The sequence below is a fragment of the Taeniopygia guttata genome, chromosome 30 (genome assembly GCF_048771995.1).
Source record: "Taeniopygia guttata chromosome 30, bTaeGut7.mat, whole genome shotgun sequence".
In the NCBI taxonomy this organism is placed as follows: Eukaryota; Metazoa; Chordata; class Aves; order Passeriformes; family Estrildidae; genus Taeniopygia; species Taeniopygia guttata.
In genome coordinates, this window is record NC_133055.1 from 2475476 (window position 1) to 2498696 (window position 23221).

General features: G+C 54.9%; 3 protein-coding genes across 3 annotated transcripts in view; 2 read left to right on the forward strand and 1 right to left on the reverse strand.

The window, feature by feature from the left end:
* LOC140680256 (uncharacterized) overlaps positions 1 to 23221 on the reverse strand; it is a 1118524-nt gene that overhangs the window by 364944 nt on the left and 730359 nt on the right. The window lies entirely within an intron of this gene.
* Positions 1 to 23221, forward strand: part of LOC105760196 (uncharacterized) — a 448806-nt gene that overhangs the window by 244113 nt on the left and 181472 nt on the right. The window contains exons 13-14 of the mRNA XM_072919757.1: positions 799 to 1713; positions 4280 to 4635. Coding sequence (XP_072775858.1) covers positions 799 to 1713; positions 4280 to 4635 — 1271 coding nt within the window. The remainder of the gene's footprint in view (positions 1 to 798; positions 1714 to 4279; positions 4636 to 23221) is intronic.
* Positions 4695 to 19413, forward strand: LOC140680915 (actin maturation protease-like). Its single transcript, XM_072919818.1, has 6 exons — positions 4695 to 4716; positions 7528 to 7630; positions 11969 to 12336; positions 13689 to 13757; positions 15422 to 15549; positions 19141 to 19413. Exons 3-6 carry the CDS (start codon positions 12116 to 12118, stop codon positions 19344 to 19346), a joined length of 624 nt encoding a protein of 207 aa, XP_072775919.1. The 5' UTR covers positions 4695 to 4716; positions 7528 to 7630; positions 11969 to 12115; the 3' UTR covers positions 19347 to 19413.

Below are 23221 nucleotides of genomic sequence, written 5' to 3' on the forward strand. Positions count from 1 at the left end.
AAGGCCCCTTGGGGGGACTCCTTGGAGCCCCGGCAGCCCAGAGCAGAGAAGGAGGGGAGAAGGGAGCCCGGGAGCCCAAACAGCCCCGGCACCCCTGGATGGGGAGAGCCAAGAGGGGGGAGCTTTTGGGATCGCTGGGACTCGCGGCAGCCTGGGGAGGGCGGGCAGCGAGGAGAAGGGGGACCCCCAATGCAAGCGTGACCCCAGCAGCTGGGACAGGGGGCAGCCCCGAACAGCAAAGGGGAGGCAGCAGGGACGGGGAACTCCCGGGAGGCTTTTTCAGGGCTGGATCTCGGTGTTCGGGAGCATTTTATGGAGCCCAGGAGGGCAGGGACTTCCAGAGATGGACTGGGGCAGAGGGAGCTTCCAACTCCACGTGCTCATCCCTTGTTTTCCCCAAACCAGGATTTCCCATTCCCAGCCCCTGGGCGGCTGCGAGGAAGAGGAAGAGCCTCTCCTTGTCCTTCCTCCCCCAGAGCAGGAGCTGAGGATGGAGAGCAGGGAGGACAAATCCCCGCGGCAGAACCTGGTGGGAGAGGCCGTTTTGAGCGGCTCCACGGCGCAGGAACCCGACGGGGAGGAAAAGCCCCGGAGATCCCGCACGAGGAGGGGCTGCAAAGGCAGATCGCGGGGATCTGAGGGGGAAAGACCCACCCTGGGCCGGGGAGGCGGCCGGAGATGGAGCCAGAGCTCGGAGATGGGGGTCCCTGAGCAGCTCCATGATGGGGAGAAGCCCCACAAGTGCTCGGAGTGTGGGAAGGGCTTCAGGAGGAGCGGTGATCTCATCATGCACCAGAGGATCCACACTGGGGAGAGGCCCTACGAGTGTTCCAAGTGTGGGAAAAGATTCTCACACAGCTCCAGCCTGATCAAGCACCAGAGGATCCACACTGGGGAGAGGCCCTACGAGTGTGGGGAGTGTGGGAAGAGCTTCAGTTGCAGTTCCAGCCTGATCAGGCACCAGGTGATCCACACTGGGGAGAGGCCCCACGAGTGTTCCAAGTGTGGGAAGAGGTTTCAGACCAGATCCTGTCTCCTCAAACACTTTTGGATTCACACAGAGGAGAGGCCCTTCTGCTGCCCCGACTGTGGGAAGGGATTCAGGCAGAACTCCACCCTCATCAAGCACCGGAGGATCCACACCAGGGAGAGGCCCTACGAGTGTTCTGAGTGTGGGGAGAGATTCTCAGACAGCTCCAGCCTGATGAGGCACCAGAGGATCCACACTGGGGAGAGGCCCTACGAGTGTGGGAAGTGTGGGAAGAGCTTCAGTTGCAGCTCCACCCTGATGAGACACCAGGTGATCCACACTGGGGAGAAGCCCTATGAGTGTTCCAAGTGTGGGAAGAGATTCTCACACAGCTCCAGCCTTATCAGGCACCAGGTGATCCACACCGGGGAGAGGCCCCACGAGTGTTCCAAGTGTGGGAAGAGGTTTCAGACCAGCTCCGATCTCCTCCAACACTATCGGAGTCACACAGAGGAGAGGCCCTTCTGCTGCCCCGACTGTGGGAAGGGATTCAGAAGGAACTCCACCCTCACCAACCACCGGAGGATCCACACTGGGGAGAGGCCCTACGAGTGTTCTGAGTGTGGGAAGCGCTTCACCGAGAGCTCCAGCCTGATCACGCACCGGAGGATCCACACTGGGGAGAGGCCCTACGAGTGTTCTGAGTGTGGGAAGAGGTTTAATAGATGCTCCCATCTCCTCGAGCACTATCGAATTCACACGGAGGAGAGGCCCTTCTGCTGCCTCGACTGCGGGAAGGGATTCAGGGACAACTCAGACCTCACCAGGCACCGGCGCATCCACACCGGGGAGAGGCCCTACGAGTGTTCCAAGTGTGCAAAGAGATTCTCAGAGAGCTCTACCTTGGCCCGGCACCAACGTACTCACCGGTAAGAGAAGCCCTACGGGTGCCCCGAGTGCGAGAAGAGCTAAACTCCATCCCACACTAGAGGACCCACATTGGGCACAGCCCTGGTGACCCACATTCCCTGTGATCCATGTTGGGAACACACCTGGCTGCTTCTCCTTTTGTGTTTACCTGCATTGTTTTCTGTTCTCCACCCCTCTGTGCTCCGAAAGCCAAGAGGGATCAATCTTTCACCTCAAAACCACTCACATCCCACTGAAAACGACTGAATTTTAAGCCTCAGACACTCAATCCCACCTCAAATTGCTTTTTCCTACCTCAAAAATAAACTCAATCCCACGCCAAACTCACTCGATACCACAGCTGCCATGGTGACATGGGTTTGGGAGGAGACTGGGAGCAGTGGGATCCCAGTTTAGAGCGGTGGGATGGGGATTGTGTGGGGCTGGGTGGCTGCGATGTATTTGATAACAAATAAAACTTTCAGACCTACTGATTTCTTTGCCGTTCATTCCCAGTCCGTGGCAGTTGTTTGCAGAGCGCCGCCTCACAGAGCGTCCCCTCACAGTTCCGCCCTTGGCCTGAGCCGCCCCTTTCCCCTCACGGTCCCGCCCTTTCCCCGCCCCCTTTCCCCTCACGGTTTTCCCTTTCCTCTCCCCCTTTCCCCTCACGGTTTTCCTTTTCCTCGCCCCTTTCCCCTCACGGTCCCGCCCTTTCCTCGCCCCCTTTCCCCTCACGGTTCCGTCCTTTCATCGCTCCCTTTCCTCTCACGGTCCCGCCCTTTCCTCGCCCCCTTTCCCCTCACGGTCCCGACATTTCCTCGCCCCCTTTCCCCTCAGAGTCCCGCCCTTTCCCCACCCCTTTCCCCTCACGGTCCCGCCCTTTCCTCGCCCCCTTTCCCCTCACGGTTCGGCCTTCGGCAGCGGGGATTGTGTGGGGCAATATGGTGTCAGTACAAAGCCAGTACAGTCCCATTCGATCACAGGATGATCCCCGTATGATCCCAGTACGATGCCAGTACAGTCCCAGTCACTCCCAGTAGGATCCCAGTAGGATTCCGGTAAGAGCCCAGTCCCTGCCGGTGCTGCCGGGGAGGAGGAGGGGAGGGATGAAGGAGGAGAAGGTGGTGGGGATAGCGAGGGGGAGGACAGGGAAGGAGGGGGGATGGAAGGGAAGGGATAAAGGAGGACAGGCGGGAGGGGACGGGACACAGGAGGAGGAGGAAGAGCGATGGAAGATGAGGGATGAGGGAGGAGAAGGCGGTGGGATTAGAGAGCGGGAGGAAGGGGAAGGAAGGGGAGGCAGGGAAGGGCAGGGATGGAGGAGGAGCGGGAGGTAGGGAAGGGCAGGGATGGAGGAGGAGGAGGAGGAAAGGGGATGGAAGAGGAGGAGCGGCAGGAAGAGGAAGAGGAGGGACAAAGCGGATCCAGCAGAGCAGAGAGAATCACGCGGTCGAGCCCTGCCTGAATTCGCCGCCCCCACCTGTGGGATCATCGCCCCCCATCCCGCAGGTGAGCGGGGAGGGGGAGCTCGGGCCCGATCTTCCGGGGGGTGCCTGGGTTGGGTATTTTGGGGGGATGTTTGGAGAAGGAAGAACTGCGAAGCTGAGCGGAAAAGGCCCCTTGGGGGGACTCCTTGGAGCCCCGGCAGCCCAGAGCAGAGAAGGAGGGGAGAAGGGAGCCCGGGAGCCCAAACAGCCCCGGCACCCCTGGATGGGGAGAGCCAAGAGGGGGGAGCTTTTGGGATCGCTGGGACTCGCGGCAGCCTGGGGAGGGCGGGCAGCGAGGACAAGGGGACCCCCAATGCAAGCGTGACCCCAGCAGCTGGGACAGGGGGCAGCCCCGAACAGCAAAGGGGAGGCAGCAGGGACGGGGAACTCCCGGGAGGCTTTTTCAGGGCTGGATCTCGGTGTTCGGGAGGTTTTTATGGAGCCCAGGTGGGCAGGGACTTCTAGAGATTGACTGGGGCAGAGGGAGCTTCCAAATCCACGTGCTCATCCCTTGTTTTCCCTAAGCCAGGATTTCCCATTCCCAGCCCCTGGGCGGCTGCGAGGAAGAGGAAGAGCCTCTCCTTGTCCTTCCTCCCCCAGAGCAGGAGCTGAGGATGGAGAGCAGGGAGGACAAATCCCCGCGGCAGAACCTGGTGGGAGAGGCCGTTTTGAGCGGCTCCACGGCGCAGGAACCCGACGGGGAGGAAAAGCCCCGGAGATCCCGCACGAGGAGGGGCTGCAAAGGCAGATCGCGGGGATCTGAGGGGGAAAGACCCACCCTGGGGCGGGGAGGCGGCCGGAGATGGAGCCAGAGCTCGGAGCTGGGGGTCCCTGAGCAGCTCCATGATGGGGAGAAGCCCCACAAGTGCTCGGAGTGTGGGAAGGGCTTCAGGTGGAGATCCGAGCTGATCAGGCACCAGAGGATCCACACTGGGGAGAGGCCCTACGAGTGTTCTGAGTGTGGGAAGAGATTCACCCAGAGGTCCAACCTGATCAAGCACATGGTGAGCCACACCGGGGAGAGGCCCTACGAGTGTTCCAAGTGTGGGAACAGATTCTCACAGAGCTCCAGCCTGATCACGCACTGGCGAATCCACACTGGGGAGAAGCCCTACGAGTGTTCTGAGTGTGGGAAGAGGTTTCAGACCAGCTCCTGTCTCCTCCGGCACTATCGGATTCACACAGAGGAGAGGCCCTTCCGCTGTCCCGACTGTGGGAAGGGATTCAGGCAAAACTCAGACCTCATCAAGCACCAGAGGATCCACACTGAGAGAGGCCCTACGAGTGTTCGAAGTGTGGGAAGAGATTCTCCAGGAGCTCTACGTTGACCCGACACCAACGGAGTAACCGGTAAGGGAAGCCCTGCGAGTGCCCCGAGTGTCAAAGAGCTTCATGCACTGCTCCAGCTGCCCCCATCCCCAGAGGAGCGACGCTGGGCAGGGTGCTGGTGTCCCACATTCCCCGTTTTCCATGTTGGGAACACACCTGGCTGGCTTTTCTTTTGGTTTGGCTTTAATTTTCCTCTGCTTCATCTTCATCCCTCAAATCAGCCTGAATGGGGTTATATGAAAGAAATTGATCAAAGATACCTGAAGTCCCAGCATTGCACAGGCAGTTAAGGGGGAATTTAGGATTTGGAGACACATTCTGTGTGGAGTGCCACAGGATCACCCTTTTCCCACTGGATTCCCAATGGATTATCCCTTTTCCAAATGGATTCTCAGTGGATCACCCTTTCCCCACTGGATTCCCAGTGGATCAGCCCTTTCCCCACTAAATTCTCAGAGGATCACCCTTTCCCCACTGGATTCCCAGAGGATCACCCTTTCCCCACTAGATTCCCAGAGGATCACCTTTTCCCACTTTGCATTTGTATTTTTAGTTTTTCCTAATAAAGAAATGGTATTCCTGCTCCCATATCTTTTCCTGAAAGCCCCTTAATTCCAAAATATAATAATTATAATAATTATAATACTTATAATACTTATAATAATTTTCAGGGATGGATACTTTCTTTTTCAGGGGAGGTTCCTGCCCTTCTCAGCAGACACCTGGCTTTTTAAACCAAGGCAATAGCAAAGTTATTGTTATTATATATATCCTATAACATATTAATATAGGATTATATAATAATGTAGCATATAAACTAAAAAACCATATTATATTTATAGTATATAATGTATAAAATATAAATATATGTTTTTATATAGACTAAAAATATTTATTTTATATAAAAAATATAGTATATATTTAATGTATTTGAATATATATAATATACATACTATAAATAGCTGATATATGTATATTTTATAGATGCATATTATAATATTGGCTTTTTGCAAATATTAGAATTGATGAATTGGTGGGAGCTCCCGCGGCCAGGGGTGCTCCCAGTACCACCAGTGCCACCAGTACGGCCCCTGCTGCCCCCGCAGCCCCATCCCCACCCCCAGTGTCACCTCCCCCTTCTCCAAATTCCGCTCCTGGCAACTGATGAGTCGTCAGCGAGAAACGCTCTTGATTCGCTCTTGGTTTTAACCGCGCGGTCTCTGATTGGCTAGCGTTGTGAGGGACGCTGGGCTCCACGGAGCAACACAAAGGCAGAGCTGCTTCGCGATCTGATTGGCTGAAAATAGCTGGGCGTGGCCAGTGTTCTGGGATTCTGCCCAGCAACCGCATCGTCATGAGGAGCGCGCTCTGATTGGCCAGGATCTGTTTTGGGGTGGGGACGAGGGAAACTGGGGTGATTTGGGGTTTATTTGGGTTTATTTAGGGATTATTTGGGGTTCATTTGGGCTTAATTTTGTTTGTTTGTGATTATTTGGGGTTTCTTTTGGGGTGTTTTGGCGTTCGGTTGGATGTATTTGAGTTTATTTAAGGATTATTTGGGATTTATTTGGGGATTACTTGGGTTTTTTTTGGGTTTAGTTTGGTTTATTTGTGTCTATTTGGGGTTTTTAGGGGGTTTTTAGGTTTTATTTGGATTTATTTGGGGGATTTTAGGGAGTACGTGAGTGTATTTACGGGTTTAAATTGGTTTATTTGGGGTTATTTGGGTTAATTTGGGGTTTGTTATTGTTTATTGGGCTGTATTTGGGTTTATTTGGGGTTAATTGCATCTATTTGCGGATTTTTGGGGTCTTTTGGGGTTATTTGGGTTTACTTGGAGTTCATTTGGGGTTATTTGGGTTTATTGTGGGTTATTTGGGTTTAAGTTGGTGTATTTGGGGTTTATTTAGGTGTCCTTGGGTTTATTTGCGGTCAAAAAAAATCCAGGAATTTTCCCCCAAAAAACGCGGGAATTTTTCCCCAAAAATCAGAAATGTTTCCCCTGCAAAACCCGGGAATTTTTCTCAAAAAAGTTTCAGGAATTTCCATTCCCAAAAAACGGGAATATTCCCTTAAAAATCCCGCGCTTTTATCAGCCAATCACTGTGCTTCATCTCCAAAACCAACCAATCACCGCGCGCCTCCCCTCAGCAACGCCTGCTTTCCGTTCGCTACTCCAACCAATCACTGCGCCCCTCCCAAAAACCGGAGGCCCACCAATCATGGCGCGGCTCTCCTCAGCAATTTCCGTCTCACACTACTGAATCAACCAATCAACGCACATCTTCCCTCAGCACCCTCCACCTCTCATGCATGTAACGAACCAATCAGCGCGCATCTCACCTCTGAAACTCCCTCTTCCCGCCATATGAACCAACCAATCACTGCACGTCTCCCCTCAGCAACTCCCTCTTTTCGCTTTCCGAACCAACCAATCACCGCGTGTCTCCCCTCAGCACCCTCCTCTTCCCGCCCTCTGAGCCAACCAATCAGCGCGCGCCTCCCCTCAGCACCCTCCTTTTCCCGCCCTCCGAACCAACCAATCACTGCGTGTCTCCCCTCAGCACCTTTCTGTTCCCGCCCTCCGAACCAACCAATCACTGCGTCTCCCCTCAGCACCCTCCTCTTCCCGCCACCTGAACCAACCAATCACTACACGTCTCCCCTCAGCAACTCCCTCTTTTCGCTCTCCGAACCAACCAATCAGCGCGCGTCTCCCCTCAGCACCCTCCTCTTCCCGCCGTCCAAACCAACCAATCACTGCATGTCTCCCCTCAGCAACTCTCTCTTCCCGCCCTCCAAACCAACCAATCACTGCGTGCCTCCCCTCAGCACCCTCCTCTTCCCGCCCTCCTCGCCAACCAATCAGCGCGGGTCCCTTGAAGTGGCTCCTTTTCCACCGGCCGGTGCTGCCCCTGATCCAGGATGGACCCCAGTGAGTCCCAAAAAACCCAAAAATCAGCTCAAAATCACCCCAAAAACCAAAAAACCCCAAATCCCCCCCCAAACCCCAAAATCCCCCCCAAAAAACGTCGAAGTCCACCAAAATGCCCCCAATGCTCCCCTCAGCACCCTCCTTTTCCCTCCCTTCGAGCCAACCAATCAGCGCGCGTCTCCCTGCTGCACCCTCCTCTTCCCGCCACCTGAACCAACCAATCACCGCGTGTCTCCCCTCAGCAGCCTCCTGTTCCCGCCCTCGGAATCAACCAATCACCGCGTGTCTCCCCTCAGCACCCTCCTCTTCCCGCCCTCCGAACCAACCAATCACCGCGTGTCTCCCCTCAGCAGCCTCCTGTTCCCGCCCTCGGAACCAACCAATCACCGCGTCTCTCCCCTCAGCAACTCTCTCTTCCCGCCCTGAGAACCAACCAATCACTGCGTGCCTCCCCTCAGCACCCTCCTCTTCCCGCCCTCCGAACCAACCAATCACTGTGTGTCTCCCCTCAGCAAGTCTCTCTTCCCGCCATATGATCCAACCAATCACCGCGTGCCTCCCCTCAGCACCCTCCTCTTCCCGCCTTTCGAACTAACCAATCACTGCGTGTCTCCCCTCAGCAGCCTCCTGTTCCCGCCCTCGGAATCAACCAATCACTGTGTGTCTCCCCTCAGCACCCTCCTGTTCCCGCCCTCCGAACCAACCAATCACCACGTGTCTCCCCTCAGCAGCCTCCTGTTCCCACCCTCGGAATCAACCAATCACTGCGTGTCTCCCCTCAGCAACTCTCTCTTCCCGCCCTCCAAGCCAACCAATCACTGCATGTCTCACCTCAGCACCCTCCTGTTCCCGCCCTCCGAACCAACCAATCACTGTTTGTCTCGCCTCAGCACCTTTCAGTTCCCGCCCTCCGAACCAACCAATCAGCGCGCGCCTCCCCTCAGAACCTTCCTCTTCCCGCCCTCCGAACCAACCAATCACTGTGTGTCTCCCCTCAGCAACTCTCTCTTCCCGCCATATGATCCAACCAATCACTGCGTGTCTCCCCTCAGCAGTCTCCTCTTCCCGCCCTCGGAATCAACCAATCACTGTGTGTCTCCCCTCAGCAACTCTCTCTTCCCGCCCTGAGAACCAACCAATCACTGCGTGTCTCCCCTCAGCAACTCTCTCTTCCCGCCCTCCAAACCAACCAATCACTGCGTGCCTCCCCTCAGCACCCTCCTCTTCCCGCCCTCCGAACCAACCAATCACTGTGTGTCTCCCCTTAGCAACTCTCTCTTCCCGCCATATGATCCAACCAATCACCGCGTGCCTCCCCTCAGCACCCTCCTCTTCCCGCCCTCCGAACCAACCAATGACCGCGTGCCTCCTCTCCCACCCTCCTCTTCCCGCCACCTGAACCAACCAATCATCGCGCGCCTCCCCTCAGCACCCTCCTTTTCTCGCTCTTCGAGCCAACCAATCAGCACGCGTCTCCTTGCTGCACCCTCCTCTTCCCGCCACCTGAACCAACCAATCACCGCGCGTTTCCCCTCAGCAGCTCCCTCTTTTTGCCCTTAGAGCCAACCAATCAGCGCGCGTCTCTCCTCAGCATCCTCCTCTTCCCGCCACCTGAACCAACCAATCACTGCACGTCTCCCCTCAGCACCCTCCTCTTCCCGCCACCTGAACCAACCAATCACCGCGCGCCTCCCCTCAGCACCCTCCTCTTCCCGCACTCCGAACCAACCAATCACTGCATGTCTCCCCTCAGCACCTTTCTGTTCCCGCCCTCGGAATCAACCAATCACTGCGTGTCTCCCCTCAGCACCTTTCTGTTCCCGCCCTCGGAACCAACCAATCAACGCGCGTCTCCCCTCAGCACCCTCCTCTTCCCGCCGTCCAAACCAACCAATCACTGCGTGTCTCCCCTCAGCAACTCTCTCTTCCCGCCCTCCGAACCAACCAATCACTGCACGTCTCCCCTCAGCACCCTCCTCTTCCCGCCCTTCGAACTAACCAATCACTGTGTGTCTCCCCTCAGCAACTCTCTCTTCCCGCCATATGATCCAACCAATCACCGCGCACCTTCCCTCAGCGCCCTCCTCTTCCCGCTCACCGCACCAACCAATCACCGCGCGCCTCCCCTCAGCACCCTCCTCTTCCCGCCCTTCGAGCCAACCAATCAGCGCGCATCTCCCTGCTGCACCCTCCTCTTCCCGCCACCTGACCCAACCAATCACTGTACGTCTCCCCTCAGCAACTCCCTCTTCCCGCTCTCCGAACCAACCAATCACCGCGTGTCTCCCCTCAGCACCCTCCTGTTCCCGCCCTCCGAACCAACCAATCACTGCATGTCTCCCCTCAGCAACTCTCTCTTCCCGCCCTCCGAACCAACCAATCACAGCGCGTCTCTCCTCAGCACCCTCCTTTTCCCGCCCTGAGAACCAACCAACCACTGCGTGTCCCCCCTCAGCACCCTTTCTGTTCCCGCCCTCCAAATCAACCAATCACTGCGTGTCTCCCCTCAGCAACTCTCTCTTCCCGCCCTCCAAGCCAACCAATCACTGCATGTCTCACCTCAGCACCCTCCTGTTCCCGCCCTCCGAACCAACCAATCACTGTTTGTCTCGCCTCAGCACCTTTCGGTTCCCGCCCTCCGAACCAACCAATCAGCGCGCGCCTCCCCTCAGAACCTTCCTCTTCCCGCCCTCCGAACCAACCAATCACCGTGCGTCTCCTCTCAGCGCCCTCCTCTTCCCGCCCACTTAACCAACCAATCAGCGTGTCCCCTCAGCGCCCTCCTCTTCCCGCCCTCCGAACCAACCAATCACCGCGTGTCTCCCCTCAGCAGCCTCCTGTTCCCGCCCTCGGAACCAACCAATCACCGCGTCTCTCCCCTCAGCAACTCTCTCTTCCCGCCCTGAGAACCAACCAATCACTGCGTGCCTCCCCTCAGCACCCTCCTCTTCCCGCCCTCCGAACCAACCAATGACCGCGTGCCTCCTCTCCCACCCTCCTCTTCCCGCCACCTGAACCAACCAATCACCGCGCGTTTCCCCTCAGCAGCTCCCTCTTTTTGCCCTTAGAGCCAACCAATCAGCGCGCGTCTCTCCTCAGCATCCTCCTCTTCCCGCCACCTGAACCAACCAATCACTGCACGTCTCCCCTCAGCACCCTCCTCTTCCCGCCACCTGAACCAACCAATCACCGCGCGCCTCCCCTCAGCACCCTCCTCTTCCCGCACTCCGAACCAACCAATCACTGCATGTCTCCCCTCAGCACCTTTCTGTTCCCGCCCTCGGAATCAACCAATCACTGCGTGTCTCCCCTCAGCACCTTTCTGTTCCCGCCCTCGGAACCAACCAATCAACGCGCGTCTCCCCTCAGCACCCTCCTCTTCCCGCCGTCCAAACCAACCAATCACTGCATGTCTCCCCTCAGCAACTCTCTCTTCCCGCCCTCCGAACCAACCAATCACTGCACGTCTCCCCTCAGCACCCTCCTCTTCCCGCCCTTCGAACTAACCAATCACTGTGTGTCTCCCCTCAGCAACTCTCTCTTCCCGCCATATGATCCAACCAATCACCGCGCACCTTCCCTCAGCGCCCTCCTCTTCCCGCTCACCGCACCAACCAATCACCGCGCGCCTCCCCTCAGCACCCTCCTCTTCCCGCCCTTCGAGCCAACCAATCAGCGCGCATCTCCCTGCTGCACCCTCCTCTTCCCGCCACCTGACCCAACCAATCACTGTACGTCTCCCCTCAGCAACTCCCTCTTCCCGCTCTCCGAACCAACCAATCACCGCGTGTCTCCCCTCAGCACCCTCCTGTTCCCGCCCTCCGAACCAACCAATCACTGCATGTCTCCCCTCAGCAACTCTCTCTTCCCGCCCTCCGAACCAACCAATCACAGCGCGTCTCTCCTCAGCACCCTCCTTTTCCCGCCCTGAGAACCAACCAACCACTGCGTGTCCCCCCTCAGCACCCTTTCTGTTCCCGCCCTCCAAATCAACCAATCACTGCGTGTCTCCCCTCAGCAACTCTCTCTTCCCGCCCTCCAAGCCAACCAATCACTGCATGTCTCACCTCAGCACCCTCCTGTTCCCGCCCTCCGAACCAACCAATCACTGTTTGTCTCGCCTCAGCACCTTTCGGTTCCCGCCCTCCGAACCAACCAATCAGCGCGCGCCTCCCCTCAGAACCTTCCTCTTCCCGCCCTCCGAACCAACCAATCACCGTGCGTCTCCTCTCAGCGCCCTCCTCTTCCCGCCCACTTAACCAACCAATCAGCGTGTCCCCTCAGCGCCCTCCTCTTCCCGCCCTCTTAACCAACCAATCACCGCGCGTCTCCCCTCAGCAACTCCCTCTTTCTGCCCTCCGAACCAACCAATCAGTGCGCTCTACACCAAACCAACCAATCACCGCGCGCCTCCCCCTCAGCAACTCCCGCCTCCCCCGCTCTGCTCCAGCCAATCATAGGCGCCCCCTGAGGCCGGGGCCGGGCATGGAGCGGTCGCCCCCTCCCCCGCCTCCGCCGCCGCCGCCGCTCCCCGGGACCTCCGGGAGCCCCTCAGGGACCCCCGGGAGCCCCTCAGGGACCCCCGGGAGCCTCCCCGGGAGCGGCCCCGGGCTCGAGCGGGTCCTGCGGGAGGCGCTGCAGAGAGCGGCGGAGGCACTGGGAGAGGACGGAGGGATCCGGGAGCTGCTGAGGCGACGGCGGGACAGGTGGGAAAGGGGCGGGGGGGTCTGAGGGGAGGGGTCGTGAGGGGATTTGGGGAGGGGTCGTGAGGGGGTTTTGGGGAGGGGTCGTGAGGGGGTTTTGGGGAGGGGTCTTGGGGAGATTTGAGAGGGATTTTGGGGTGTTTGGGGTATTTTGGAGGGGGTTTGGGGGGTCTTTGGGGGGTTTTAGGGAAGGGACCTGGGGGGATTTGGGGAGGGGTCTGGGGGGGTTTTTAGGGGGTCTTGGGGGGATTTGGGGAGGGGTCCTGAGAGGGTTTTGGGGAGGGGTCTTGGGGAGATTTGAGAGAGATTTTGGGGTGTTTGGGGTATTTTGGAGGGGGTTTGGGGGGTTTTAGGGGGGGACCTGGGGGGATTTGGGGAGGGGTCTGGGGGGGTTTTTTAGGGGGTCTTGGGGGGATTTGGGGAGGGGTCCTGAGAGGGTTTTGGGGAGGGGTCTTGGGGAGATTTGAGAGGGATTTTGGGGTCTTTTGGAGGGGGCTTGGGGGGTCTTTGGGGGGTTTAAGGGAAGGGACCTGGGGGGATTTGGGGAGGGGTCTGGGGGGGGTTTTTAGGGAGTTTTGGGGGGGATTTGGGGAGGGGTCCTGAGGGGGTTTTGGGGACGGGTCTGGGAGGGTTTTGGTGTGGATTTGAGTTGATTTGGGGAGGGGTCTTGGGGAATTTTGGAGGGTCCTTGGGAAGGGATTTGGGGGGGATTTGGGGGTTCCTTGAGGGGGCTTTGTGGGGGGGTCCTGAGGGGAATTTGGGGAGGGGTCCTGAAGGGGTCTGGGGGGATTTGGGGAGGGGTCTGGCGGGGTTTTTTTGGGGGGATTTGAGGGGGATTTTCGGGGGTCCTTGGGGGGTTTTGGGGAGGGGTCTTGGGCTGGAATTTGGGGAAGGGTCCTGAAAAGGTCTGGGGGGGAATTGGGGAGGGGTCCTGGGGGGATTTGGGGTGGGGTCCTTGGGGGGGGTTTTGGAGGGTCCTTGAGAATGAATTTGGGGAGGGGTCCTGAGGGGGTTTTGAGGGATTTGAAGGGGATTTTGGGAAGGGGTTTGGGGGGAATTTGGGAAGGGGTTTTGGGGAGGGGTCCTGGGGGATTTTGAGGTGGGGGTCTTGGGGAGGCTTGGGGGGGTTTTGGGGGGAATCTGGGGGATTTTGGGGAGGGGTCCTGGAGGGGAGATGGGAATTTTGGAGGAGATTTTGGGAGGGGTCCTGAAAGGATTTGGGGAGTCTTGGGAGGGTCCCAAGTGGGATTTTGGGGGGGAATTTGGGGGGGAATTTGGGGAGGGGTCCTGGGCTGGGTTTTGGGATGGGTTCCCCATTTTTGGGGGGTCTCACGTGGTGCCCCCTCCCCAAAAAGCCTCGCGGGTCCCTGGAAGTGGCTCCTGTTCCACCGCCCGGTGCCGCCCCTGATCCAGGATGGACCCCAGTGAGTCCCAAAAAACCCAAAAATCAGCTCAAAACCACCCCAAAAACCCAAAAAAACCCAAATCCCCCCCAAAACCCCAAAATCTCCCCCAAAAAAACCCCGAAGTCCACCAAAATGCCCCCAAAAAAACCATAAACCCCCCCCCAAACATCCCAAAATCTCCCAAAACCCTAAAATCCCCCCCAAAACACCGAAATCTCCCAAAATCCCCCTGAAATCCCCAAAATCCCCACAAAACCACCAAAACTCCCCCCAAAAAACCCCAAAAGCCCCAAAAGCCCCCAACCCCCCCCAAAATCCCCCCAAACCCCCCAAAAATTACCCAAACCCCCCAAGACCCCCCCCAAAATACCCCAAATCCCCCAAAATTCCCCCAAACCCCCCAAATTCCCCCAAAATTTCCCCAAAATCTCTCCACAAGCCCCCAAAACCGAATAAACCCCCCAAAATCACCCCAGAACCCCCAAATCCCTCAAACCCAGCAAATCCCCTCAAAACCCCCAAAACACTAAAATCCTCTCCAAATCTGCCCCAAATCCCCTCAAAATTCCCCCAAAATCTCCCCAAATCCCCCCAAAACCAACAAATCCCCCCAACCCCCCCCCAAAAATCCCCAAATCCCCCCAAATCCAAGAAATCCCCCCAAATATTACCCAAAATCCCCCCAAACCCAACAAAACCCCTCAAATATCCCCTAATATCCCCCCAAATCCCCCCAAATCTGCCCCTAAACCCCCAAACCCCCCTAAAAATGCTCAAAATCGCCCAAAAATCCACCCAAATCCCCCCAAAATTCCCCAAGAATCTCTCCACACCCTCCCAAAACCCAATAAATCCTCCCAAAATCACCCCAGAAACCCCAAATCCCTCAAACCCAGCAAATCCCCTCAAAACCCCCAAAACACCAAAATCCTCTCCAAATCTGCCCCAAATCCCCTCAAAATTCCCCCAAAATCTCCCCAAATCCCCCCAAAACCAACAAATCCCCCCAAACCTCCCCAAAAATCATAAAATCCCCCCAAATATTGCCCAAAATCCCCCCAAACGCAACAAACCCCCTCAAATATCCCCTAATATCCCCCCAAATCCCCCCAAATCTGCCCCTAAACCCCCAAACCCCCCTAAAAATGTTCAAAATTGCCCAAAAATCCTCCCCAAATCCCCCCAAAATTCCCCAAGAATCTCTTCACACCCTCCCAAAACCCAATAAATCCTCCCAAAATCACCCCAGAATCCCCAAATCCCTCAAACCCAGCAAATGCTCTGAAACCCCCCAAAACAACAAAATCCTCTCCAAATCTGCCCCAAATCCCCTCAAAATTCCCCCAAAATCTCCCCAAATCCCCCCAAACCCAACAAAACCCCTCAAATATCCCCTAATATCCCCCAAATCCCCCCAAACCTGCCCCTAAACCCCCAAATCCCCCTAAAAATGCTCAAAATCGCCCAAAAATCCTCCCCAAATCCCCCCAAAATTCCCCAAGAATCTCTCCACACCCTCCCAAAACCCAATAAATCCTCCCAAAATCACCCCAAAATCCCCCTCAAATCTGCCCCTAAACCCCCCGAACATCCCCAAAACCCCCCAAAAAATGCCCCAAATTTCCCCAAAATCCCCAAAAACCCCCAAAATTCCCCAAAAATCCCCAAAATTCCCTCTCCAGGTGCGGGCTGGTGGCCCTGGCCATGGCGGGGGCAGTGCTGGCGCCCACCCGGCCCCAATTGAGTCTGGGGGCTCTGCTGGAGACAGCGCGGGCCAGGGGCTACACCCGCCAGGGGGAGACGTTCTCAGGTGGGATTTGGGGCATTTTGGGGGATTTTGGGAAAATTTGGGGGATTTTGGGGCGATTTTGGGGGATTTTGGGGGCATTTTGTGGGGATTATTGGGAGGATCTGGGAGGGTTTTGGGGGGATTTTAGAGGGGTCCTGAGGGTTTTTGGGGGGTGTTGGGGGGATTTGAGTTGATTTGAGGAGATTTTGGGGGATTTGGGGTGAATTTTGGGAGGATTTTGGAGGTTTTTGGGGGGATTTGGGGGATTTTTTGGGGATTTGGGGGCATTTTGTGGGGATTTTTGGGAGGATCTGGGAGGGTTTTGGGGGGATTTTAGGGGGTCCTGAGGGGATTTGGGGGGGGTTTGGGGGATTTTTCTGGGGGTTTGAGGAGATTTTGGGGTGATTTGAGGAGATTTTGGGGCGATTTGAGGAGATTTGGGAGGATTTTGGGGGATTTTGGGAGGATTTTGGGGATTTTGGGGCATTTTAGAGGGGAGTTTTGGAGGGATTTTGGGGGATTTAGGGGGGATTTGGGTCTGGGGGCTCTGCTGGATCCAGCACAGGTCAGGGGCTGCACCTGCCAGGGGGAGATGTTCTCAGGTGGGATTTGGGGATTTTTGGGAGGATTTTGGGGAAATTTGGGGGATTTGGGGGGCATTTTGTGGGGATTTTTGGGAGGATCTGGGGGGGATTTTAGATGGTCCTCAGGGGGTTTTGGGGGGATTTGGGGGGGATTTGGGGGATTTTTTCTGGGGGTTTGAGGGGATTTTGGGGCGATTTGAGGAGATTTAGAGGGAATTTGGGTGAATTTTGGGAGGATTTTGGGGATTTTGGGGCATTTCAGGGGGGAGTTTTGGAGGGATTTTGGAGGATTTAGGGGGGATTTGGGTCTGGGGGCTCTGCTGGAGACAGCGCGGGCCAGGGGCTACACCCGCCAGGGGGAGATGTTCTCAGGTGGGATTTAGGGTTTTTGGGGAAATTTGGGGGATTTTGGGGGGATTTGGGGGATTTTGGGGGCATTTTGTGGGGATTTTTGGGAGGATCTGGGAGGGTTTTGGGGGGATTTTAGGGGGGTCCTGAGGGGGTTTTGAGGGGATTTGGGGGGGGGTTGGGGGATTTTTCTGGGGGTTTGAGGGGATTTTGGGGCGATTTGAGGGGATTTTGGGTGGATTTTGGAGGATTTGGGGGCAATTTTGAGGGAATTTGGGGGCATTTTGTGGGGATTTTTGGGAGGATCTGGGAGGGTTTTGGGGGGATTTTAGGGGGTCCTGAGGGGGTCCTGAGGGGATTTAGGAGGGGTTTGGGGGATTTTTCTGGGGGTTTGAGGGGATTTTGGGGCGATTTGAGGAGATTTAGAGGGAATTTGGGTGAATTTTGGGGATTTTAGGGCATTTTAGGGAGGAGTTTTGGAGGGATTTTGGGGCATTTTGTGGAAATTTTGGGAGGATCTGGGAGGGTTTTGAGGGGATTTTAGGGGGGTCCTGAGGGGGTTTTGGGGGGATTTGGGGGGATTTTCTGTGGGTTTGAGGGGATTTTGGGGCGATTTGAGGAGATTTTGGGGGATTTTGGGTGAATTTTTTGGAGGATTTTGGGGATTTTAGGGCATTTTAGGGGGGAGTTTTGGAGAGATTTTGGGGGATTTTGGGGGGATTTGGGGGGATTTTGGGGAAATTTTGGGGGGATTTTGGGGGTCCTGAGGCGATTTTGGGGGGTTTGGGGGGATTTTAGGGGATTTTGGGAGGGATTTTGGGGGGTCCTGGGGGGATTTGGTGGATTTTAGGGGATTTTGGAGGGTCCTGAGGCAATTTGAGGGAATTTTGGGGGGATTTGGGGAGGATTTTGGGGGGATTTTTGGAGGAGTTTTGGGGGATATGGGGAGTTTTGGGGGATTTTGGGGATTTTTGGGGGGATTTGGGGGATTTTGGGAGGGATTTTGGGGGGTCCTGGGGGGATTTGGTGGATTTTAGGGGATTTTGGAGGGTCCTGAGGCAATTTGAGGGAATTTTGGGGGGATTTGGGGAGGATTTTGGGGGGATTTTTGGAGGAGTTTTGGGGGATATGGGGAGTTTTGGGGGATTTTGGGGATTTTTGGGGGGATTTGGGGGATTTTTGGGGGATTTTGGGGATTTGTGGGGTTTTGGTGGGGTTTGAGGGGTTTGGGGTGATTTTAATGTGGTTTTGGGGGAATTTTTTAGGATGTTTTTGGGATGGTTTTGGGGACATTTTTGGGATTATTTGGGGACATTTTTGGGATTATTTTGGGGACATTTTTGGGGTGATTTTGGGATGATTTTGGGATGATTATGGGGACATTTTTTGGGTGATTTTGGGATTATCTGGGGACATTTTTGGGGTGATTTTGGGGACATTTTTGGGATAATTTTGGGGACATTTTTGGGGTGATTTTGGGGACATTTTTGGGATGATTTTGGGGACATTTTTGGGGTGATTTGGGGGATGATTTTGGGATGTTTTCAGGCTGTTTTGGGGATTATTTCAGGCTGGTTTTGGGATGATTTTGGGATTATTTGGGGACATTTTTGGGATGATTTGGGGACATTTTTGGGGTGATTTTGGGATGGTTTTGGGATTATCTGAGGACATTTTTGGGGTGATTTGGGGGACATTTTTGGGGTGATTTTGGGATGGTTTTGGGGTGATTATGGGGACATTTTTGGGGTGATTTTGGGGACATTTTTGGGATGATTTGGGGATGATTTGGGGACATTTTTGGGGTGATTTTGGGGACATTTTTGGGATGATTTTGGGGACATTTTTGGGGTGATTTTGGGATGGTTTGGGGATTATCTGGGGACATTTTTGGGATGATTTGGGGATTATCTGGGGACGTTTTTGGGGTGATTTTGGGGACATGTTTGGGATGATTTTGGGATGATTTGGGGACATTTTTGGGGTGATTTTGGGGACATTTTTGGGATGGTTTTGGAATTATCTGAGGACATTTTTGGGGTGATTTGGGGGACATTTTTGGGATGATTTTGGGATGGTTTTGGGATGATTATGGGGACATTTTTGGGGTGATTTTGGGATTATTTGGGGACATTTTTGGGGTGATTTTGGGATGGTTTTGGGATTATCTGGGGACATTTTTGGGATGATTATGGGGACATTTTTGGGATGATTTTGGGATGGTTTTGGGATTATCTGGGGACATTTTTCGGGTGATTTTGGGGACATTTTTGGGATGATTATGGGGACATTTTTGGGGACATTTTTGGGGTGATTTTGGGGTCATTTTTGGGATGATTTTGGGATGGTTTTGGGATTATTTGGGGATATACTTGGGGTGATTTTGGGATTATTTTGGGATTATCTGGGGACATTTTTGGGGTGATTTTGGGATTATCTGGGGACATTTTTGGGATTATTTTGGGGTATTTTTTGGGATGTTTTCAGGCTGTTTTGGGGATTATTTCAGGCTGGTTTTGGGATTATTTTGGGATTATTTGGGGACATTTTTGGGATGGTTTTGGGATTATTTGGGGACATTTTTGGGGTGATTTTGGGATGGTTTTGGGGTGGATTTTGGGACATTTTTGGGGTGATTTGGGACATTTTTGGGGTGATTTGGGGGTGCTCTGTGTTGCAGCTGCCCAGCTGGCCGCGCTGGCCCAGGAGCTGCTGCCGTGTCGGGCTGAGCTGCTCCAGGGGGGACTGGGGGGGCACAACCGGGCCCGGATCCTGCGGCACCTCCTCAGGGGCCACCTCCTGCTCGTCCCGTATACTTTTTGGGTAACATCTAACTGTTATAGTCTTACAGACTCATTCTTCAGAACAAAAGCCTCCTCTTCTTAACAACAAAAATCAGAAAGAAAAAAAGAAGTCTTGTTTAAAAAAATAAACCACTTTGTGAGAGTCACTATCTCTGCTTTGATCTTATCTCTATTGGCATCCTGCTCTCCCTCCCGTTCACAGCCTTGGGTTTAACTCTGTCCTTCCCCACTTCCCCCCCTCCTTGTTGTCACTCTGCCTAGCAGGAATGGGGGAGAACTTACAGATAGCTGTGGCTGAGGGGACCTTGGGGGTGTATTTCGCTCTCCCCTTCGCTCTCTTTCTCTCTCTCTCCCTTTCTATCTCTTTTTTTTTTCTCTCTTCACATTTCAGCAGCCACATTCCAATATCAGTCCACTTTCTAACATTAATCCCACATCCTGGAGAGGTGAGTCTGCCAATCACCTCTCCCCCCTTTTTCAACTTCCTTACAAAGTAAATTACTTTTGTTATGCGTGTTCTGCAGGCCTGTAATTCACGGCACCCTCCACCAAGGCTACCAGCCACTCACAGCTGACAGTGCAAAAATAAAGACTTGGTTTGCTATCACAATTTTTCCATTCACAAGCTTGAAAAGGTTGCAGGAACAAAGTAAACAACAACTTACTTCCAAAGTGACCCTGCCTGCACCAAAACAAATTTAAGGCAATGCTAGTTAGTGCAATGCAATTTGCAAGGAAGCCAAGGTTTGATTTGGGAAGGCCATCTGAGGACACAGAGCATGAGTTTTACAAATCTGTATTTTGAAGAGGGAATGGACAAAATATGAATAGAGTTGAGGGCAGGGGGAGGACAGCAAGTGAGGAATTTTTCTCTGCAATACTCTCTTTTTGACTGCCAGGAAACACTCTCTAAAGAGGTTCCTAGGACACAAACAGTAACTGGGTGGGAAGAGGCGCTCCTGAGTTCAAGCCTTAATGTCATAGTAGGAAACTGCCCCTGAGCACTGCAGTGCTGGAGCACCCTGCCTGCAAACTCACCAGAGGCAAGCCACTGCTGCCACGCTGCAGGGCTGCCTGCAGCACAGAGGGAATCATGGCCAAGCCCTCCCTGCAGGCCTGGGTAATCCACACAGGGAGCCCACAACTTCCTCACAGCTCTCTAACTCATTCAAGAAATAGGAAACCATAGTAAGCAGAGATCTCCCTCACCATCTTTTTCATATAAGTGTGTCACATACCCACAGTGATGCTGAAAGTAACAAATTAACAGTTTACATTGGAAGATACTGAAACTTTTGTTCTTCACCTCGCTTTGTAGCTTCTCTATTTCTATATGTGGCCACCTCCAAGTCTGGGGAAAAACTGAGCCCTATTTTTCAGAAGTCTCATGCATGAACAACTCTAGCTGCTGTTCCAGGTACACTGCAAGTAGTTAGCACTTCCAGAAAAAAAACAAACAAACAAACCAAAAAAACTAAGAAAGCAAAACACATTTGGGTACATGAAAAAGGACTGGCTGGAAGAAAAAATGTTTCTCATTGACCTACCAAGCAGCTGGTGTTACCTTTAGTTTAACTTTACACACTGAGAACCACTTGAGTGAACAGCCTGCAGCAACTCAAAATAAATTAATGGCAGGTTTTGCTATGTCACAGCTGTAAACTAGTTTCTCAGTCCTAGAGTACAGTGAGTTATGTATTTCAAGATAAAAATCACAATGCAAATTGGAAGAAATTTCATACTGCATGAGGTGTGCACACAATTGATTTACCTCCAAAAGTCAGTTTATGACTTTTCTCAACCATGATTGCAGTAGCTGCTATAGCTTGAACACACACTGGCCAGCCTTGATTTACTGGATCCCACATCTTTGATAAATAAGCCACGGGTCTCTTTACTCCTCCCCACTCCTGAAACAAAACCCTATGAGCTACCCCCTTTTCTTCATTTACGTACAGATGAAAGGGTTTTGCTAGTGAAGGTAAGCTTAAAGCTGATACTGGGGCAAGTTTTAACTTCAGTTTTCTTAGTTTTTCACCATCTTCTTTGCTCCATTTTATATCATCTCCTCTGTCAGTTTATTCACACAAAAATTTTACTGCCTGTGTGCATCCTTCAATCTACAATCTACAATATCCCAATAATCCGAGTATTTTTCTGATTTCCCCCTTTGAAGAGGGAGGGGGAAGGGATAGAATTCCTGTGATTCAGTCTGGGTTGAGCTTCTGACTACGCTTTTCCTGGATTGCCCCCGGAAAGAGCCCATCTCTGCACCGAGCCACGTTTTTTCATTTGTAAATTAGGTCTTTCTTTCTCTGTCATCTGTGGTTTCTGCAGCCCCGGCTGCTGCTTCTGGTCTTTTAAAACTTTAAGAATCGTTTTGTACAAGCACAACTGACTTGATGTATATTTTACATAAGCACGAATTATTCCATAACATATATTACAATGGGGCTGCAGAGATTCCCCTGCAGCTCCGTGGGGATGCAGAGATCCCCCTGCAGCTCCGTGGGGATGCAGAGATCCCCCTGCAGGTCCGTGGGGATGCAGAGATCCCCCTGCAGCCCCTGGAGGAGCCAGGCTGGAGCTCGGGGATGCCTGAGAGGAGGCTGTGACCCCGTGGGCAGAGGGGCCCCGCTGGAGCAGCCTGGCCTGGCAGGACCGAGCCCGTGGCACAGTGACCCACGCTGCAGCACTTGGAGGGGGCTGTGCCCCAGGGGATGGACTCGGCTCGGAGAAGTTCCTGGAGAAGTCTCGGCTGGGAGAGAGCGCAGGGTGCAGCAGGGAACGACTCCTGTCCCTGAGCAGAGGGAGAAGCCGCGGGGGATGAGCTGAGCATGGCCCCATTCCCTGTCTCCTGCCCTGCCGGGGGAGGAGGTGCAGCTGGGAGCAGGGAGCCGTGGGGAAAGCTGCATTTAAGGCTCTGCACTGACTTCTCCTCATCCTGCTCTGACTCTTGGGAGTTTTCTGCCAGAAATCTCTCCCCTCCCCCGCTCACCCACAGGGCTTTGGGCAGGTTTCCCTTTTTGGGGGAAATCAAAGCGAAGCACCGATGCACTAATGAGGGGCAGGAGAAGGGAGGCTCCCGGGCTTCCCGCAGAGCCGGAGGCACGGAAGGCGCAGGGCCGGGAAAGCCGTGGCGGGAGGTGCGGAGAAGTTTGTTTGTGTGGGCAGCTCAATCCCGCCTCGGGCCCGGGCCCGTCCCGGGGCTGTTGCTCATCTCCGGCTTTGCCCTCACGCAGCGCGGGGGGCCCTGAGAGCGCGGGGCGAGTCTGGGCCGTGCGCAGAGCCCGCCCCCAGCTCGCTGCCATTGGCCGCTGGTGCCGTCAGTCGCGGTTGCGGCGCGCTGATTGGTGGGAGCGGGGCGCAGCACGGCCCCGGCGGCGGGCTGAGGGCGGCCGTGGTTGGGCAGCGGCGCCATTGGCGCCGGGAGCGTCTGTGCGGGCCCGGGAGCGGCGGCAGCGGCCGGAGCGCGGTGAGGCGGCGTCGGCGGAGCTCGGAGGCGGCCCCGGCGCAGGTGGGAGCCGCGCTGGGTTCTGCGGGGGCTCGGGGCTGGCTGCGGGCGGAGGGGGCGGCGGGAGCGGCTGCCCGCGGTCTCCTTCCCGCCGGGGCCTGGGCAGGAGCCGCTGCCGGAGCAGCGCTGGCTCGGCCCGGCTGCTGTGGGTAGGACAGAGGGGGCTGCCCCGCGGCCGGGAGCGTGCGGGGAAATTCCCGTGGCCGGAGGTTTCTGTGGCCGGAGGAGAGCGAGGAGTCCTGTAAAAGTGACTTTATTGCTGAGCAGGGGGAGAGGCCGTGGGGCATTTGCCGTGCGGTCTCTGCCATGGTTGTAGTCCGCAGCCTCCTTTTTATCCTCATTTTCCCGTCCGCATCTCCCTCTGCCTTTGCCCACGGGCTGAGGTCCTTGGAAGGTTCAGACTTCCCGATGCGCCTGCTGCCTGTCCTCGTTAATATGCACCC

Bases quoted from the DNA above. Each gene is read 5' to 3' on its own strand.
- LOC140680915 (XM_072919818.1), top strand. From the start codon at position 12,116: ATGGAGCGGTCGCCCCCTCCCCCGCCTCCGCCGCCGCCGCCGCTCCCC. The intron at 12,337-13,688 runs GTGGGAAAGGGG...CTCCCCAAAAAG, and splicing joins CTGAGGCGACGGCGGGACAG to CCTCGCGGGTCCCTGGAAGT. The intron at 15,550-19,140 runs GTGGGATTTGGG...TCTGTGTTGCAG, and splicing joins CCAGGGGGAGACGTTCTCAG to CTGCCCAGCTGGCCGCGCTG.